Genomic DNA, 20,188 nt, shown 5'->3' with positions numbered 1-20,188 from the left:
TTATTTCTGACATTTCTCATATGTGTATTATATGGTTTATAAGACGTATATACTATCTGTCATCGCGGTGACAGGTTGTGTTCACTGACAACACGTTAAATAAAAATAACAATAGCGTGCGCGTAGCGCGCGCCTGTGTTGTGCTAGTATTTTAAAAAAGGAGTTAGAAAGTTCACTACTAACAATAAGTAGATTTTAAGATATATTTTCGAAAATCGCTTAGACAACAAATTTAGGAGTTTACAGGGTTAAGGTTAATTTTCACGAGGGGATAAATTGGGTATTTCATCTACTCTATATGCGATGCAGGCATTCTCTTAATGAAGTTTTGAATTAAATTTAATTAAAATTATTATGTGTAACAATTTACATGTTTAAATATATTGAAAAAAAATTGTTTTGCACGAACACCTAGCACGAACATCGGGGTTCACACATTGACCAAATAAATCTTTGCTAGAAAATAAAAAATCTCTGCCATAGAAAATGCAAATATTGGCAAAGAGGTTTGTAAATATTTACTATTATTCTTTGACTGCGAATGGTTGCATCCTATTCGCTCTCGTAGCAAACTTCACTATGCGATTGCATAACCATGCTTCGATCTGATCGCGAGTGTGTAACATAACACGAATGCCACTTGTTTCGCGTAAATCGATTGTTAATTCTCTGAATCTCATTAGCGCGAGGGAGATAAACGTTATAATTTGCGCGCTAGGAAATAACACCGATCAATTATACATCGAGCCGGCATTATTTCGAAGTTGGAGCCCCGGAGTCCGTGCCATACTGGCAATTGAAAATCCATTGATCCCCTTCATTACGCTTCTGACACGTTCGTCGAGTGGTCGATAATTGCATCGTGTAACGGCAGTCTCTATACGGCATTATTGCTATGGGACAATATTGGTTTCCATTACGAGTATACACTGCCGTTTATAGTGTAATCCATAGAGAAAGCGCGCCGGAAGATGGCGTGTTTCGATCGCGTAAAGGAGTCGATCATGCGGTAATTTGCGCCCGGTCACGTCAACAACGTTTTGTAGTTACAAACATCGTTGTTAATGCGCTTTTCGTGTGACAGAAATAAAAAAACAAAATTTTTTCTTAATCGATGAATTATTTTCTCGATTTCTGTCTAAGCGAAAATATTAGTACCTATAACCGATATTTTTAGTGCACGCGAATGTTGTTAAATGCAAATCCTACCTTTAATTGCACATTGGTCGCCGAGATATTATACCGAAAGCAAAACAAAATTACTTTCAATTTGCAGTCTGTAAACGTAATTTTTATTGCAACAGATGCGAAAATATATATCAGATTTGATGAAATGCAACGCAACACGATCATTCCGTTTCATCGTGGAACCGCATATAGTTTGCATTGTTATTAAAAGAAATTTATATCACACAGTTGCATATATATATATATATATATATACGCGAGAGAGAGACAGAGGATGTGAGTAAAACCACGTGCATATTTAAAAATGTTTCCAAAATTAAACTCGACACAAAACTTGGGTAATATTAAATCTTGGTAAATATTGATTTTGAACTTTTTGATGTGCGACCACCAACTGAAATGTTCGCGCTGAAATTTTCAGTTAGGAATAACGAAATGTTATTCGAATGAATCGATATAACGCGATAAAACTTATAAACGTTTTAACGTAAAATAATTAATGTAAATTAACAAAAGATATCAACAAAAGATATTGATAGAATGCTCAATGTCAAGAATTGTATAATTATTTATTGTTCCAAGTGGAAAAATCTGTGCAAAAAGAACAATTAATTTAAAATACGTCTAAAGTCGTGACTCTCTTAATAAAACAAAAAATCACGCGTGATGAATCGTTAATTAATTAATTTAAACTCGAGAACCGAATATCAATGAATTCTTCATTGTGCTTCCACATCAAATAGCTTATTTCGAATTGTGCTGTATATATGCGCGGAACAAGCGAGAATTTGAACGTACACGCGATAATTACGCCTGGTATAACATGGGAAATGGCACAAAGTATTTAATCATCCGCGATATTGTTGTGATGAACAAATAGAAACGCTGCTCATCTAGTCGTGCGTGAAAAGTTTTCATAACACATGTATACCCGTTATACATAAATTGTACACACAGCGGCTGTATATGTGTGTGTGTGTGTGTGTTGTTCCTTCTTTCCTTGAAACGTCATCGTATTACTGCGTTATTATTCTAAGTGAGTAATTAACATTTCACGAATAATCCCGTTTTACAAAAATCACAAAAAAAGAAATTCCGATAAAGTTGGAAGTTTTTTTAAGCTATTATAACTGCACTGTGCTAACTGAGCTTTGTATTTCATACAATTATAATAGAGAATTATGCATATTTGCACAAGTAATTGTTGAAATTTTTTTTTATTAACGCCGAGTAAAAGAGCGAAGAATTATTGGAGTTATAACGCGTTTCACTTCTCGCGCGTTCCCCGCTCATATTGACTGAGATTAATTCCCGAGAGGTGTGTACGTCCATATCGATCGTTTAAGAACTTAATAGGTCGGTAAGATTGCCGATGTCGTCAACACAACCTCGAAGAGGATTATAACACTTACCCAATTAAAATCTGAGTAGGAAAATTGCAAGACCTATATATATATACATCCTACTGTTAATTAAAGAAATTGACGTTTTTTTTTTTTATTATTTTTGCGGGAAACAAGTCTCGGAAATTTTCGCGAATAATGTTTATCTTTTAAATAACGAGCGAATGCAAGAAGGTGTAAACAAAATGTCACGTTATTACTTGAAGTGCATCGGTCTGACTTGCAATACGAACGACTGCGAGGCTTAATTAAAACTGTCTGCCCTCTATCTGTCAACCCTCTTGGTGAAGCTACCTTTGGTCACTCTAAAGTTGGAGCGACTGTGTGTCTCGACTCGAGTTTACTTTGCTCATCGTCCCTATTTCAAAAGCCAGAGTTTCAAAGCAACCCAAGCAATATACATCGGTATTTATTGAAGATTGAACAGTAGTTTTTTTGTGTGTACATTAATAAAATTGCATCTTAAATAATAACATGATGTTTCGTTGCGCACTTTCTTACACGTTTGTTATTTAAAACAATTATTCGAGACTGTTGTCCGCAAAAATAAATAAAAAAACGTTAAATTCTGTAATTAGTCGCCTATTCGTGTAATTTTCTTACTTAATTACTTTTCTTACTTGATACAAAGGTCGAAAGACCTTTACATTCAATAAAACTCATTGAACAATATCCACACCGTTATCTGTGTTCGCTTCAACAGCCATTAACAACACCTTTATATTTTTAAAAAAATCTTGGAGCTAACTACACAACATTGTTATTTATTTCTTACTTAAGTTTTAAAGAGTCATTAAGTATACAATTTGACAAATATATACGTATATAAAGTAACACAAATATATATAACATATACATAACTATACGTAAACATATACTTAACTATACTTACAAATATATGCTTACTGATCCAATAAGACTTAATTTTATATATATATATATAAAATATATATATACATATGTATTTTTTTTAGTTTATATATGTATATGTATATATGTATGTATAAACTAAAAAAATATAATATGTATATATATAAAATTAGATTATACATATAAATTAAAATATATATATTTATTAAGAGTTCTGTTTAATGACCCAATAATTGAATAACCTTTTTTTGTTGAATATTTCTAAAACAAAATATTTTTTTTTTCACAAGTATTTTGTGTGTGTGTGTCATTTTTGGAATGTTCTGCGTGATCTGATTATACTTTTATACTTCAGTTCGCTCCGAGCTTGTGCATGAATGATGTTTAGATTAACGACGATAGATCGAGTTAAAGTTAAGCATCTCGGAAATTCTCACGAGAGATTCATAGCTTTCTTCGGCGGAGCTCTAGCAAGTTCTCGGAAATAAAGCACCTCGCGGGGAAACCGGTGTTGCTTTCGGCCAATTCGCCGCTTTCGTTCTCAAGAGAGGAAAGAAACTCGTCGAAGCCAGAAGCTCTTAATTAAGCGAGATAATTCTGTTCCTCTTTGCCCTTCTTCTCTCTCTCTCTCTCTCTCTCTCTCTCTTTGTTTGTCGACCGTAGGGAACAAGAAGTGGTAAGACAAATAACAGAAAAATAAAGCGCACATTTGGTTAAAAACATACACAAATGACTGAAATCGAAACGCCACATTTGTGTACACAATTTTTCCGCGAGTTTTTTGTCAAGAGTTATAAAAATAAATTTCGAACGCAGTTCAAAAACCATTTTATCTTTTTTTCTTGATCAACTTTGTTAAAAGAGTGTACAATCACAAGAATCAAGATAAAAATACATTCGAAATGCGATCGATCGACGTTTCATTGCTCGACCTCTTGGCTCGCAATCGAGTGGACTATCTGAGAGACGTCTCGACATCTTCACATTTTCCAATAAGCCAATATACCAGTAAAGATATTTTTCAATAAAAATGTATAATGCATACTTCTAAACAAACACGACACGAAAGAAACCAGTGATATTTTATAATATTTATTTCGATGAGAATTTATTATATTTTTTTAAATTATAATAATAAACAAATGAATTATCTTTCGCATACGTATTGACTTGGTCTCGTTAGTGCTTTAAAAATTTATTCGAAATAAAATCACGCACGTGCAAGTACGGCACAAACGTTAAGGATGTTTTGAAGGTTGATACTGTGAGCGCAAACGCCGCTCAGCGTTTTGAGGGAGGCTGTGCGCTTACGTATGCAACTGAAGGTGCGTAGGCATATTATCTCATTTCGTGTTACGTGCGCCTGGCGTCGGCAGCAGCCCACACCGTCAATTCCGTTGCCACAGATTCTCGAAGCGTTCGCGAAGGCCAAAGCGAGCCAAACCCCTTTCACACAGATCTCTGGATGTAATAACGCTGTCTCGGCACGGCAAATCCTCGCGCCGCGTAGCGGGAGGTACGACAATAGCGACGATCTGTGTCGCCTGGTTCGTGCTTCTGTCAAGATCACATTTTGTCGTCTAATTCACAAATATTTCTGAACTATCAAGGACGCGATATCTCAACCCTTCCTGAACAGACTGAATCTCCCAGACGCACTGAAAAATTTCAAACCGGAGTCTCTAATAAAAATTAATTTTTTTTTTAAACGCTTATATCCTCAAAAAATACTAGAGACATTTTCATTGGTTTTTTTTTATCGACGCAGAATTGTTCAAATTTTTAATTCAAAAAAAAAAAAATTGAAAAACTATTAATTTTTTGCGGAGATATTTGATTTTAAAATCGAATCTTACAGTCTGTTCAACTAGTACGCGTGTTTGTAGTCTGTCCACGAAAAGTTAACGATGTAAGTTACAAGCAAAATTATCAACGTCTTTCGTGCAACGTCGAGAAATGTCAAAAAACGCTTCATCATCTTCAATGTTTTATTTTAACCGACGTGCGTTTTGTTGAAAACAAAGCATCTCGATCTCTGTTGAGAATCAACTGTGTAAAGCCGCATGAACGACGTTGTAAACATGACGTTCATTTAACATGATATACGCTTGATCAGCGCAGAGTTGTTAATGTAATAACGTTACGCTGACTGCCAGCAAATGCAGTCATGAAGCTCGTATACGTAAATTCATCGCTTTCATGTGAAGCGTGTTAATCGTTGTTTATTGCTGCTTCATTATACAAACACGATTCACTTGTCTAACATGAAGTACGTGAACAATTTCATAATCGAGTTCTTCGTTACTGCATTATCTCCGCGCCAGTTGATATGTTTTAATTGAAAACGAACACAATGTGTCAGAGATGACCACATCAAAAAGTCACCGTAAGACTCGCGGCTACATCAGACTGCCGTACGAAGAAATAATTTTATTTATAGTTGAGGAGCAGCCTCGCTAAGCTTTTTGCATTAAATATTTTTTATAGTTTGAAAAAAGTTTTTCTTTTGTTACATCTCTATATTCTAGTAATAAATATAATCTTACTAAAGTACATAGTTATGTACCTAGGATTAGTTATTAATAATCACCCGAAAACAAAGTTAAAGCGTAATCTTACTATAGACACAATTATGTTGTTGTATATTGTTTTTCAACGATAAAACAGGTTTTTAGAGAAAGAATATTTTGTAGTATATAATAACGAAAAAAAAGTTAAGGCATAGTCTTACTTTTGACACAAATATGTTATTGCAAACTGTATTTCTATTCAATATTGTTTTCTATTGTATATTGTTTTTCAATAACGTACAAAAGTTTACTTGGTGCTACTTTTTGATATCACTTCTCTTGTAAAACAGGTTTTTAAAGAAAGGATGTTTTTTTTGTAGTATATAATATTTTGTAAATTAGGTTTCATAGAAAAAGAACTTTTTGTAGTTTGTAAAAATATTTTAGAGAAAAAGATTTTTGTAGTAAAAAAAAATGTTTTGTGGTATATAATGTTGTAGTACAGGTTTTAAAGAAAAAGAATTGTTTGTAGTATTAAAATCAATTTTTAATTTATTAATTTAAATACAATACGTGTTGTGCGTGTACTTGGCGCCTGTTCTTACCTTTTTTTGAAAAGGTAAGTTTTTCGAGATATCACACATTTTGTATTTTGTAGTATTATTTAATTTTGTAAAACGTCTTATATATATAAAAAGACATTTTTGTAGTATTAAATCAATTTGTAATTTTTATTAATTTTTACTTTTTTACTTCATATATACTACGATAAGGTCACTGACCTCGGTCACGTGACTGCAATAAGGTCAATAACCTTGATCACGTCACTACAATGACATATTACATGTACATAAAGTTTGTAGTTACGGTATGTAAAGAGTATTCGAGAATCTAAAAAATATTTTCAGATCCTTCTCAATAATGAGATATTGCGTGTGCGATACATACTACTGATTAGATATTCAATAAATGGTAATTTTAATTTTTTTGAAAGTAATCTATTAAAAAGCTGTGAATGATGGAACATCTAGCATCTATATTATATCGAGAAAGTTTAGTTAGACTTTTAGTTAGATTTTATTTAAAAAATTCTTTGCGCGATTATTTTATTATTCGACGCTATGCCTTTACGTTCTCTACTTATCAAATCAGACACGAGCGATCTGTCGTGCAAACTAAATCCGATTCGATTTGATAGACACGATCGCGATATTTCATTAGTGTGTCATTTGTTATAGCAGATAATGTTGTGTTGCAATTTTGCGACACGCAGCGAGAACCGATTCCGTACTTTCTCTCTTTCTCTCTCTTTCTCTTTTTCTACGCACAATTCTCTAACTTTTTTCAATTAACTCCAACTATTGACCATCGCGCGCAACTTCTCTTATAAAATTTGTCTTTTATACGCGCGCACATTCACGCGCAATTTTCACGAGAGTTGTACGTTCCGATCGTCGCAAAATAACGCGCCACTTTTTATCGTCTCGCTCTCCGAAATAATGTCACCGCATAATCATAAAGTTTTATTAACGCCATAGATGACGTTCGCATCCTTGACGCACTTCGAAAACGCGAATATTCCGTTCATAACTCTTCGTGTTAAAATCGAGTAAACAGTCGCGAATATCGATTTTATGGCAGCGGCCTTTGTGCGGATTGATCGCATCGCGTTGCGCTAGTTACGTACCTGCGACTCGTTCAAGAATGAAATATCTAAAATTCGCACGTTCTAAATTTTTGCAAAATATGTATCGAATAAAAAGATCTGATGATAGACACAAGGTCTTTAAACAGCAGGGAGATATCTATGTAGTATGTTACACAAAATTGAGTTTCTTCAATTTGAATGAACACAATCCAATGTATATGAGATCGGGAAGATATCGGGAGAGCTAATGCTTTCACGAAGATTCACGATATCGCATTTCGGCTCTTTGTTGGCAGAGTTTATTGTACGTTCAATGAGAAAGAATATTTGGACGTGCGTTGAATGGGAGAACCTTTAAAACTGGCTCACAACAAATGCAAATATGTGCGAAAACTCAACTTTATTTCGGGACGAGATTCACAGGCGTTGGGCTTTTACGAGATCCCGAGTCTCGCGCAAAAATCAAACAACGAATAAATTAAATTAACCATTCAATAAATTCAAAGCCAAATTGTGCGGACGATCGTAAAATGTGTTGATAAAAAGTTTATCGTAAAAGTTTAAAACTTTATTCTTTGTAATTGTGACGTAAAAAATGCGGTAAACTGAACTTTCGAGAAAAAAAAAACTATTATTATAATCAAACAATTGTTTCATTAAATCAGTACAAAAATTTCGAAGAAAAATTTCGTTTCTATGGCTCGTAAATGTCTTTGTATCTAGCGTGCGTCTACGATTTTATGTGATGTTCTATAGAGTCTCTTCAAACGAAATAACTTTTTGAGAATATCACGTCTCCCTTATGTCGAGTCATCGATTTAGCAGGTAACAATTTTCGGAAACGTTACTCTCAGCGAGCGCTGTAGTACGAGCGCGAGAGATAGCGGCGGGAGATGAGTCACGCCGCTTAGTTAAATTTCAACATTCGAAAATTACAATCTCTTGGAGTCCACATACACACAACGTTACGATATCCAGATTGCTCGTAAACCATTGCGAAGGAAGGTGTGTCAGAAAGAACGCGCCGGAACGCTCTCTATTTTTTAAGTCGATATCTATCCGGAACCCGCTTCCTGACGGCAGTTCCGATAAATCGCGACCACGAACGATTTGTTGCGACGTGGAAACGGCTCATAGGTCATATCATATTTTTTCCGTCTCTTTTTCTCCTTCGAGCGAGAAAAATCAAGATAAATGTTACGTTTGTTTGTTAAACGAACACGAGTAACTTTTGCTGATATATATATATAACTTATTACGGTTAATTGCTTTTATATCTCACTTGAAAACGTATTTAACGGTTTACTTTAATGTTGTAATTTTGTCTGATTTTTCTCTATTGATTGTTTCTCTCGCAGGGAAAGAAAAATTCGAAGACGCCGCAGAGAGCGTAAGAAAACGAAAATAACCAACCAACGACTAATGGAATTCATGAGAAAATTCATGGAGAGAAAGCGTTTCTCGGTTGTAGCTGAGATCGAAAAATGTTATTCATCGACTTTAATGAAAGAAAAAATATTTTAGCTTTCAATTTATTAATAAAACAAATATTTTTGTACTAACATAACAAAAGATATTTCTCTAGCAAACTTGTATAAGATTCCATTGCGAAAGTATCATTGTTCGATATTTTATCAAGTAAACTACTTGTCGCGTAAACAATTTACACGCTTGGTGCTTTCTTCTTCTCCCCCTCGGCAGCGTGTAATGTTTTTACTTCTTGTACATACGGAAAAAAGTTTAGCCAGAATAGCAAGAAGGTTAGTTATTACATGGCCAAGAATAGTTTGAGTCTGAATTTTTTGTCCTTCACTAACAAAACATTTTGTTGGTGAAGGTCAGGCGCTTATCAAATTTTTCTTGCTGGTCATGTAGCAGCAAACCTTTTTTCCTCGCGCAAACAACTATACGTATTGGAAACGGATACGCAGTTCTTTGTCTGCGATATCTAGTCTATCGGCGAATGTGTGGCGAATAAACGTTTACTTTTCGCTTCATATCCATGTGCTTAGTATTCATGGTCCATATATAATATATATATAATATATGCAGATTCGATATTAGTGATGCATACGTCTCGAACGCGGAAAAGTGCCGATCTATCTATTCCTTTAAATTCAATGTGAAACTTCGAGATGATGATTCAATTGATAATATCTTTCAATTGTGTAAAAAGTTCATCACGCGAGTGTTTTTTCTCCGCTAAATAGCGGGAAAAATGCAAAAGCGAATATCAGTTTATAAAAGAAATATACGGTTGATCGAATTTTTATTTGCATTTGCTCTTCTCGCTTTTCTCTACGCCACTAAATCACTTTCCAAATGTCGCAATCAATCAAGTGTCTAATTACTGGTAAAATTTAGTTTTATTTTATTTCGATCGAAATTAGAGCCTAGTGTGATCTCGTCTTTATTTTAATATTGTTAAATAAAAATAAATAAATAAAAGTGAGACGAGGATGTAAGATTTCCTCTTTTATTATTGTTTTCGGTTTGCAATAACTATTAGATCCATAATTTTAAATAACGTTAACGAGGGATTTTTAAGGCTGTGTCCAGCCTCGCGCAACTATTCCTTCGCGACTTCTTGCGATCTTATATAACGCTCCCCATATTTATTATCTCGGGGGGGACGGTTCGCGCGAATGTTTCGCCGCAGCACCCATGTTTCATGCGATATGAATAATAATCTATGAGATGACTACATCGCTCGCATGCCTCACACGAGCGTGAGCTAACGCAGTTAACACAGTTTCAACCGGACAATGTTGTGCTAACACACATATTGTAGTTTTCAACGTCACGTTCGATTTTACATTGTGTGTCTGCGCGAATTGACGTTATTTGAAAAGAAAACATATCGGTTTCAAAATCTCCATACGCGCACTAATATTCACGAATTGTCTCACGTCACACTTACTCGATATTCGAACAGCTGAAGAAAAAATGATTCGAAGTGCTAATCGCGAAAACAAAACGTGTCCAATTGCAAATTCCACGACGAACCGACGGCGAAAAAGCTCGCGTGATGTTGGCTCCCGCTCGTTAGGCGAGGAGCGAGGCAAAAGTTACGCAAATATGTGCGGACAACGTGGGATGGGGATGGGATGTAATTACAAGCGAGGGCGCGGTTGCCTCCGCGCGGGCTTCAGCCCTTTTGCAGCCGTAGGGCCAATCCTGCGAGCCGAACGTTCCGCTCGTAAAAAAAAGCGCCGCGAGTGTCTCAATTATCGCGCCATTTACGCGGAAATAAAAATTCCCTCCCGCGGGACAATTTATCGCGCAATAAATAATATTATTGCGCGTACCGTTGCAGAAACGTTCGGTTCGGCATGTTTTATTCAACGGCCACTCACTAGTAGTCGGCAAAAGATCGAGGAAGCATCGCGAATGTCGAAATCTTGGAGATAGAAAATTTTTCGACGATGCGCACTTCGTCGGATTATTATATCATCATACATCTTTTCATATTTCGTATTTATTGCATGAGGATGTTTTATGCCGAGATCGAATCGAAATATTTCCCGCGCGCGCGCGATTTATGGAATACAAGATTATTGACGCAATAATTTCACCGAGGGGCGTTTTGGTTTTTCTAAATCTATGCACTCTTTACATTTTAATGATCACGTATGTATTATTCATTCACTCTCGTCATCTTTTATTAATATCTGAAAAAAGAACAAACGGCATGTAAATAATAATTTTCGCATAGCTCTGCTTTCCCATCTTAAAACTCGGTTAGTTTAAACATGCGAGCGTATAAATTTCAACGCAAAAGATTACAAATATGTTACACAAACTTTGAATATCTTACGCGCAAAGAGAATATTGTACAAATTTTAACGTCTTCTTTTAAAATGTTAAATTCTCGCGTGACAAAAATACTAGAAATTATTTCATAAAAAAATTATTTCTCGTAATTATTTCCATCGAAAAGTTTTTTATTTCAAAGTTTTTTATTTTTTCAAATCTCAATATTCACGAGTTTCCTCCAAATTGCCGATAACACACACGCACGCACGCACGCACACACACACACACACACACACACACACACACCGCTTCACATTTTTCCGTAACTTTTGGAATGACGCCGCGATGCGAGATGTACACACAGTCCGCATCGAGTATACCGTCCTACTTTAAAATGCAATATGCACAACGATAGTACCTCTCTTGTTGGGGTCGAGTGGACACTCGTTTCTTCCGTTTCGTTTTATTACTCACAGATACATATCGATAATATCAAATTGTTCAATATATATATACATATATATATATATATATATATATATATCAACGTGTGTGAATTAGCAGATTAGCTCGTAAAAATTACATTAAATTCAAAGATAAAAAACGCAGACATGCCGTTAGAAAAACAATCTCGGTTTTGATTCAAGTAAAAAAGAGGAGCTTAAAACAGAAGAAAGCAATTTAAAACGATGAATAATAATTTCGAATGCAGCGTGTAACACAGCGCTCAGCTTAATTAAAATTATCGTGTGTCGATATCAACGAAACTTCATACTGTACGCGATGAGGAAAGGAAAAAAAGAAGAACGACACGCAATATTTCGATACTGATTGCAATTTGTATCGACACAGGTTGCAAAACCGCGATGTTTAAACGCGTGCTCGCTCGACCCTCTCGGTGTATCTCTCGTTCTCGGCAACATGCTGCGCCGGCTACGATATATTTATATACCTAGACCATTGTGTATTCGTATAATAATCAAAATTTGAAACAAGACGCAGCTGATGAACTTACTTGTTGTAGAGTACTATGTCGGGCCGCCATATGTGATCGGATGGCACGTGCAGCATTTGAACTCCTCCGTACTCCTTCGGCTCCCATCGCAGTTTGTAGTCGTACCATGACTTGAAACAGCCAATATAACAAATAAACATATTATTAACATGCTTCCATCGAATTGCCAGAACGTAACAATAACGTAACAAATATACGTTATAAAATTATAATAAATAAACAAATAGAATGTGATCAATTGATTCACAATAATATATTTACGTAATAATTATTTGCTATTATCTCATTATTACAATTGTATTTTATCATTTCAGATTCTTTAATCGCAGAATGTTGTCAAAACAAATTTACAAATATTAATCCTTCGCGAACAGACATAGATCAGACCCAGACTCGAAAATTGCGCATCGGCGTCTCTAGTATAAATTAGTTTTCTTTAAACGCTTATATCTTCGAAACTACTAGAGATGTTTTCAATTTGTCTTTTTTTTTTATCGACGCAGAATCGTTCAAACTTTTGATTAAAAAACACAAAAATGAAAAAATATTGATTTTTCGCAGAGATATTCGATTTTAAAGTCGCGCGGATCTCACAGACTGTCTAACTCGTCATTTTGAGGTCATTTTTGAGGTCTGTCCGCGAAAAGTTAAAGATAATTACGTTAAACTGCAATTATGATGTCATTCCGATATAATTTCTATTTCTCGTTCTATTTGTTCTTTGTATATTCCGGACCGAGTGTTGCCCCGAAATTCACACGTAATTTCTTATGATAATGATTTCTACTGCTTTGTGAAGTAAAAGCTGACATTCTCCCTGATGGTTAGCGTCGCAGGCTAAAAACCCGAGAGACGGTGCAGCGCACTTTTCCCCGCAAATATTTCCCGCCGGCGTTTTCCTATGAAAAACCTTCTTTGTATGTGATTCGAGTGAGAATTTATTCTGTGCAACCGGTGAATATCCGAGAACAAGCTGCTCTTGCCATCTCGTGTTTTCCACGTTTTTCTTTCAATGCACGAAGATTTCATAAGGAGTTTCTCCAAAGTCCCGAAGCAATAATTTTCCTTTGTGACAAATTTTATTTTCATGTAATTTCTTTGTACACTTTTTGCATTTGGATATTCACGTAAAATCTCGGAATTAATTTCTCCGCGTGACTCTTGTGTCAAATCAAATTTTTGTCGGCAATTTAAAATAGTTTCCACTCTTCGTAGAAAGAAATCGTACGTAAGACTCGGAAAACGAGTCACGTAATTTTCGTTTCTTACCACACAAGTGTACGTGCGCAGTTAACGGACACACGACCAAAACAGATTTGCGAAATTATCCCGCGATGGCGTCAGTAAAAATTCGACGGTTCTTTCGTTCTTCTAAACGATCTCACTCACGAGAAGTTGATTGCACATTGTCGCGCAAGTCCTCATCGCATGATAAGTAATGTAAATACGTGACTCTGCCACAATTCTAATAGGAATATTAAATCTCTCAGAAATTTGACGAAATATTATCGCAGCTATTTATGTGTCTGTTACTCATGACGTATCGAGATGTACGCGTATGACAGTCACCCTAATTACGCAAAACATTTATCTAGGTTACCTAAACACTCGACGACGCGCATACGGCTTCGGTTTATATTATGCATAGGTGTATGTCTACGGCTTCGCAGATTCGCTCTTATGTACCAATGACGATGTAATCTATAGTTCAAGTATTATAGCTGGGTAATTAGATGCTCACACTCGGATCAATTATTTCGGCGGATCAAATATTCCGCCTTGACTAAGTCGGTTATAAGTTTTAACGCGTGGAAATTAAGTTGATTAAGATATCTGAGATAAAAAAATCTTTTAGACATTTTAGCCGATATTTATAATCGAATCTTGTGTTTAACCCTTTAACGATGTTTGAGGAATACTCGTCATGTGAAAAAATAAAATACCTTTTGCTGTAAAAATTGAAATTTTTTACAAAAAATAAAAGATGTATTTCTTTTATCAAAAAAAAAAAAAAAAGAAATCAAATGGGCAATAACTATTTGCATTTTCATGAAAATACTGTTGTGTTTGACGTAAATGAGTTAACATTGCACGAAATTGAAGTCATTTACTGTGAAAATTGTCGCGTTTTCAGTCTAATTATTTCTTCGCTTGTGAATCTGAATCACGAACAACGTGTTTGTTAGTGTAAAATGCCATTTTGGCGACCAAACTACATTTGAACAATGCAAAACACATAATAGTGTTAATTAATAACATTTGTTATATTTATGAATTTTTGAATAATAAAATTATATTGGTTTTTTAAATAATCCATCTCGTAATATTTGCCATTTTGTTATAATTAATTCAAATTTCAAAACAATAGGTATATTTACTCTACGTTTGACGAGTATACTCGTCATTGCTTGATTTTAATTAAGCAAGCAGATATACACTTGCAAAACGAAATTTCAAAGGATTAAAATCGTCTTAAATTTATCTTCAAATAAATTCTGCAACGACTATAAAACGACTCGTACCTTCTGAAGATAAACTCAAGACGATCTTAAATATAAAAACGGATGGGTCTCAGATGCGCACAAAATAAATAGGATACAGCAGGATATCTCAATCAGACACAGACTCAATCGGACACGAGTTGAAACAGACACACGACGACACTCTCAATCGGACACACTAGTATTAAAACAAGACTATTTTTATGCTCTTTTTGTTCGTGTTTTTGTAAGTGTGTAGGCAGGGCGAACTACGCCCTGCAAGGAGGGTTACAATTCGTGTCCGTTTCAACTTGTGTCCGAGAGTGTCGTATGTCCGATTTATTAATACTGTGTCCGATTGATTTTGTGCGCATCTGGGACTCACCCTAAAAACCTATCTATAAATATCATTTGTTACAAAAAAAAAAAAAAGAAAATTGATGCGCGTTTCATTTGTCTAGTTGTATTGTATTCGAACAATAGCGTCCTAATAAAGGCCCCCTCGTACATCATATTTATGTCTATCGTGTTTTACGCCATGCGTCCAACCCCTGCCAAACATTTAGCGCGCGCTCCAGTTTGACATTCGCGCAGTATTATAAATTATTTCAACCTCCGCGTGTTAATACCCACACACACACACACACACATGTATATATGGCAATATATATATATACATATATATACATATACATATATATATATATACATATANTGATTGGCCTGATTTACTCAATAATTACTCCTTTATTATAAATAATAGAAAAAAATGGTTCAGGACTTTTCGACTCAGTTTTATTTCTTCTACCTGCCTACGAGAGATTGTACGGCAATTCTGGGACACCCTGTATATTGCCATTAATATATTTAAAGCACCGGTACGCCTCGTTATACGGTTTGTGCATTTAGAGAGATCGTATAGATTGTGAAGTACGGTGATTTATGGGCCCCAACATATCCGGCCTCGCTAAGTAAATATACATATTTCACACGCATCGTGTGTTACATCTAGTATAAGCATTATACGATCGTTGAGCGACGGTTTTATCCACGTTTTCGTGCTGTTACATATAACATCTTTGAGCAAACTGTTTTCGATCACACAAAAAGAGTAATTACATCTCAGTTCGAAAAAATATCAGCGATTATTAAATCGCTGAAGTTATTCGCTTTGCGAGCAAAGAGGGTCATCAACCCCATTGAGTCTACAATTTTCTCTCGCTCATTCGTCCTTTCGTTTCACGGGACATTTCAACTCGCTCGATTGCTCACGGACATGATTGCACCTACGCACACACACACACACACACACCCACGTCCGCGCGTAAGCACGCGCAGATATTTTCCACTTACAAGGAGCAAACGGAAGGAGGAGGAAACATACGTGCCTCCCATATGCTGGAAAATATTGAAGCAGAAAATTGTGCATTGCGCGGGATTTCACAGAATCGCTGAAGAGAGCGACGAGTAGGTCTTCGAGGGGACAGTCTGAAGGCCGAGAAGACAAGGGAGAGAACAGCGGAAGGATAAGTCCGATGCTTCATAGTCTCCCTTCGAGCGAAACGTTATCTGTTTCTCGATAAGAAAGGCGAGAGATCGATTTTGAAATCCTCGAGCGAATACGACGAATATTGCAATGCGTGTCTCTATAAAACATGTTTCCGATATTTTCTCGAAAATTGATTATTTTATCAAATTCTGCGGCACGCGTAAAAATTGCGTAATCAATCAATTAATAAAAATGTGTTGTGCCACACGTATATATTTCGCCTATAATTATTTATATTAATAAATGTAAAATACTCTCTAACATCGTAAATTAATAATCCGGAACTTTAAAAAATTACATATATATGTTTTTATTGCAACATGCTTATTTGAAAGAGTAATTGAGTAATTTTTGTTGGAGAAAAACGCGCGATAGCTCGTTGACATCACGTCGTGTACCAACGCTTAAATCAAATCTTTGCACATTTTTCACCATTTATGTCACTGCTGTCCCAAAAATTAGCTAACCAACCAACACACCTTGAAAAAGTAATGCAAAAAAACCGAAAGCCCTACTTTTTCACCAGCCGCGTTTATGTGCAAATATCAGTGTTTTTTCGCACAAAAAATAAACAAAATCCGCACTGCTGCTGCATCGGACGCGTGTGAAGCGCTAAATGCGCTTCTCCAAAATTCTAAATAGAATGATTCTTCATTGTCACGCAACCGAGAAATGCGCGCGCGAAAACTTCACAATAAAACACGCTGTATCATAAAATGCAGTTATTATAATCTAAGTACGCATTTCTCACGTGCAATTTTTTTAAGATTAATTTTTTTGCGTCGATAAGGATAGCAAAAAGTTTTACATTTTGTATTTACTTAATTAAAAGGTTTTTAAATTAAGTAAATCTTGCTTCATTGAAATTTTATATTCTTTATATGTGTAGTATGTACACAGTAAACAAAACTGTTAATTTTAATTTTAGTCGACCTCCACTTTTACATCTTCCAGAAGGTCTATTCCAAATTTTAAGTTAAATTAATTTATTTATCATGCGTTTACTTATTGACAAACTAGTAATGTTAACTAATTGACACAATACTTTACATTTACATTTGTTATTTTGACTTTAAATGTGATGTAAAATGACATATAAAATAATTAAAAACTACACGAAAGAGTAGTTACAATAACTTGTACAAAATGTACTTCAAAATGACATTTGCTTTTTGTGTTAAATTAACATATGTTATGTAAAATTAATGTATAATTATTTTAACTTTAATTTGAGTAGATTTTATCATTAATTTCAGCTTATGTCGTGAAAATTATTTTGTGTTGTCAGAGTTCATGATTATTTTAAGATTTACTTCGACTTTTTTTGTTGAATCGACTTTGAGACATGAAAATTAATTGAAATAATTGTGTTAAAAGCACTCAAAAAATAATATTTTTAAATGACGTACACAAAATGTTATATTATACAGTTGACATAAATCTAACACGTGAAAAAAATTAACAAATAAAAATGTTACAAAAATAAAAACATCAGTTGCTATATGTTAATGCGTTTAAAGTGGACGGCGCGTATATCCATACAGATACTGTTTCCATACAGATACTAAAAATGTATACATTTTTATTTATTCAATTAAAAGTGTTTTAAATTCAGCGAACAATCTTGCTTCGTTGAAATTTAATATTCTTTATGTGTATGTGTGTGTGTGTGTGTGTGTGTGTGTGGTACATATTAATGCGTTTAAAGTGGACGACGGGAATACTTGAGAGAAGTTGGTGTTGAACGTTGAATTTAATCGATATATTATTTTGGTTTCCCGGTGGAGCATGATAGGATCACTTAGAGGAGGAGCTGTGGAGAATCTCTCCTCTCGCGAGAGATGAAACTTCGTGAAAATTCGATTGCCCCGCGGCCGTTAATTAGCGGCCAATTATCGCGGTGAGTATCTGCAGATGGTGTGAGTTCCGTCGGGAATTTCTTCCAGACAGAATTCAATCAGGATAGTGAAAACTCTAAGAGAAATTTCAAGGTTTTTTAAGAGACTGTTTGCGAATCGATAGGGATTTCGGCGATAGTAAAATGGATTCATTTAGTGATTAAGCTAGTCAATGTCAATCTCAACCGATCAGATTAAAAAAAAGCTGCTGAATTGCACAGAAGCATATCAATTTCAGTGAAGCTAAAGATAAAGTAGAGCGAGTTGAGTTTAAGATAAATGAAAGCTTACTGAGTGCGTAGTTCTCGAGATCCTAAAACCAGATCGGCAATAACGGGAGAGAGAGGGGAACCCATCGGTGTCCCAAACGTTTGTTTGTAAAACTTATCGTCGAAAACAAAAAAAGTTGAATTTAAAACCAAGCGAACACCCGCGATGAATTCATCGCGAGGCAAAGTAGTATCTCTCTCCAGAAATTGACATCTGTCAAGAAAACTATCGACCGCCAACTCTCCAAAAGGACATTAGTAAACAAAGAAATCGCATCTAAAGAAATTAATTCGAAATAATCTTCTATATATATATATATAAATGTCCGAAATTTTTTTCACCAAAGAAAAACTGTTAGGAACATGACTTCCGGCAGAAGGTAAGTTCCTATAAATAATTTTGTGTAAAAAAGTTGCTAAATTATGGAGAGGCGTGCCGACGAGACAATAATTCTAAGAGGATAACCATCCTTATGCATCTTGGGCAAACCATATGCTCTCGGTAAAATCGCCTTGGAACTATTAAGATAATTATATGACGTTGTTGAAATATAATCTCGGTCTCTCTATCTCTTTAACAAAACATGCGAACTGTCTAAAAGTTTATTGATCGGATTGCACTTTAGTTCAATGTAAGTATTGTTATCAGACAGAAGTGCAAACATTTTTTCAACATAATCATTCCTGTCTAACGCAACCACCATATTTCCTTTGTCGGTCTTAGTGAACAAAACATCTTTGTTGTTAGTTAAGAACGTTTTTGTGGCTGAGAGAGCAGACAAAATATCAGAGTCAAAACTAGAGCGTTTTTCTTTTTTCTTTGAAACATTAGATAGCATAGAAACAAACTGATTTCTGAACTCCATCTTCATAGAGAAAGGGTAACCGCGTAAATTGTTTTCCAAATATTTAATAAAGTTGATAATCACCGAGTCATTCCATTGTGGAGGCAAACTAAAGCCCTCACCTAATTGTAATAAACTAATGACCTGAGTCGGGATATCAACAGAAGAAAGATTGATAAACCAACCATCCCGTAAAGATAGAAAGTCTGGGTTGATATTAATAAAATTCCTCGGAGAGATATTAACTTCCACGACACTCTCCAGCGGAAGATGGAGGTGAGTTGAACGTAAAGTTTAAATTTAAAATTCTTAGCTATGTTACTATCAAACTTGTTCTTAGTACGCGAAGACATTCTTTCTTGTCTATGAGAATGATTTGGAACCTTACAAAAATACTTAATGTTTTTGATATCCGTTGTATCACGTGAAATCATTAAATGTTTCCTCCGCAGCCACAGAAATTTCTTACTCAATCTACTGAGTTCATTCGCAAAGAATCTATGTAGAGAAATCGATTGAGTAGAGAAAAACCGATTACAAATATATACAAGTAATGACTTACATATGTTCTTATATTTTTTTGTATTTCATTTCTAAAGATGATCCCACCCGGGGATCGAAACGTAAAAGTTTTTGAATAAAAATAATTTACAAAAAATTTGACACGCCGTCAACTGTGTTTAGACTCACATTGGCCAATCTATTTTCCTCAAGTTTTTATATTTTTTCATTAACTGTTATATATTATTATATACCA

The 20,188-nt window shown here is 34.9% G+C and overlaps 1 protein-coding gene across 7 annotated transcripts in view; it reads right to left on the bottom strand.

Annotated features, from left to right (window-relative positions):
• The window catches only part of LOC109852765 (acetylcholine receptor subunit alpha-like), a 147,103-nt gene that overhangs the window by 69,128 nt on the left and 57,787 nt on the right, over positions 1-20,188 (bottom strand). For all 7 annotated transcript variants that reach the window (XM_020424230.1, XM_020424231.1, XM_020424232.1 and 4 more), the window contains one exon: positions 12,391-12,500. In XM_020424230.1, the coding sequence (XP_020279819.1) occupies positions 12,391-12,500 (110 nt within the window). The remainder of the gene's footprint in view (positions 1-12,390; positions 12,501-20,188) is intronic.

The sequence above is a fragment of the Pseudomyrmex gracilis genome, unplaced genomic scaffold (genome assembly GCF_002006095.1).
Source record: "Pseudomyrmex gracilis isolate BER0280 unplaced genomic scaffold, ASM200609v1 scaffold_35, whole genome shotgun sequence".
NCBI classification, from domain to species: Eukaryota; Metazoa; Arthropoda; class Insecta; order Hymenoptera; family Formicidae; genus Pseudomyrmex; species Pseudomyrmex gracilis.
This window is presented reverse-complemented; position numbering and strand designations above follow the sequence as displayed.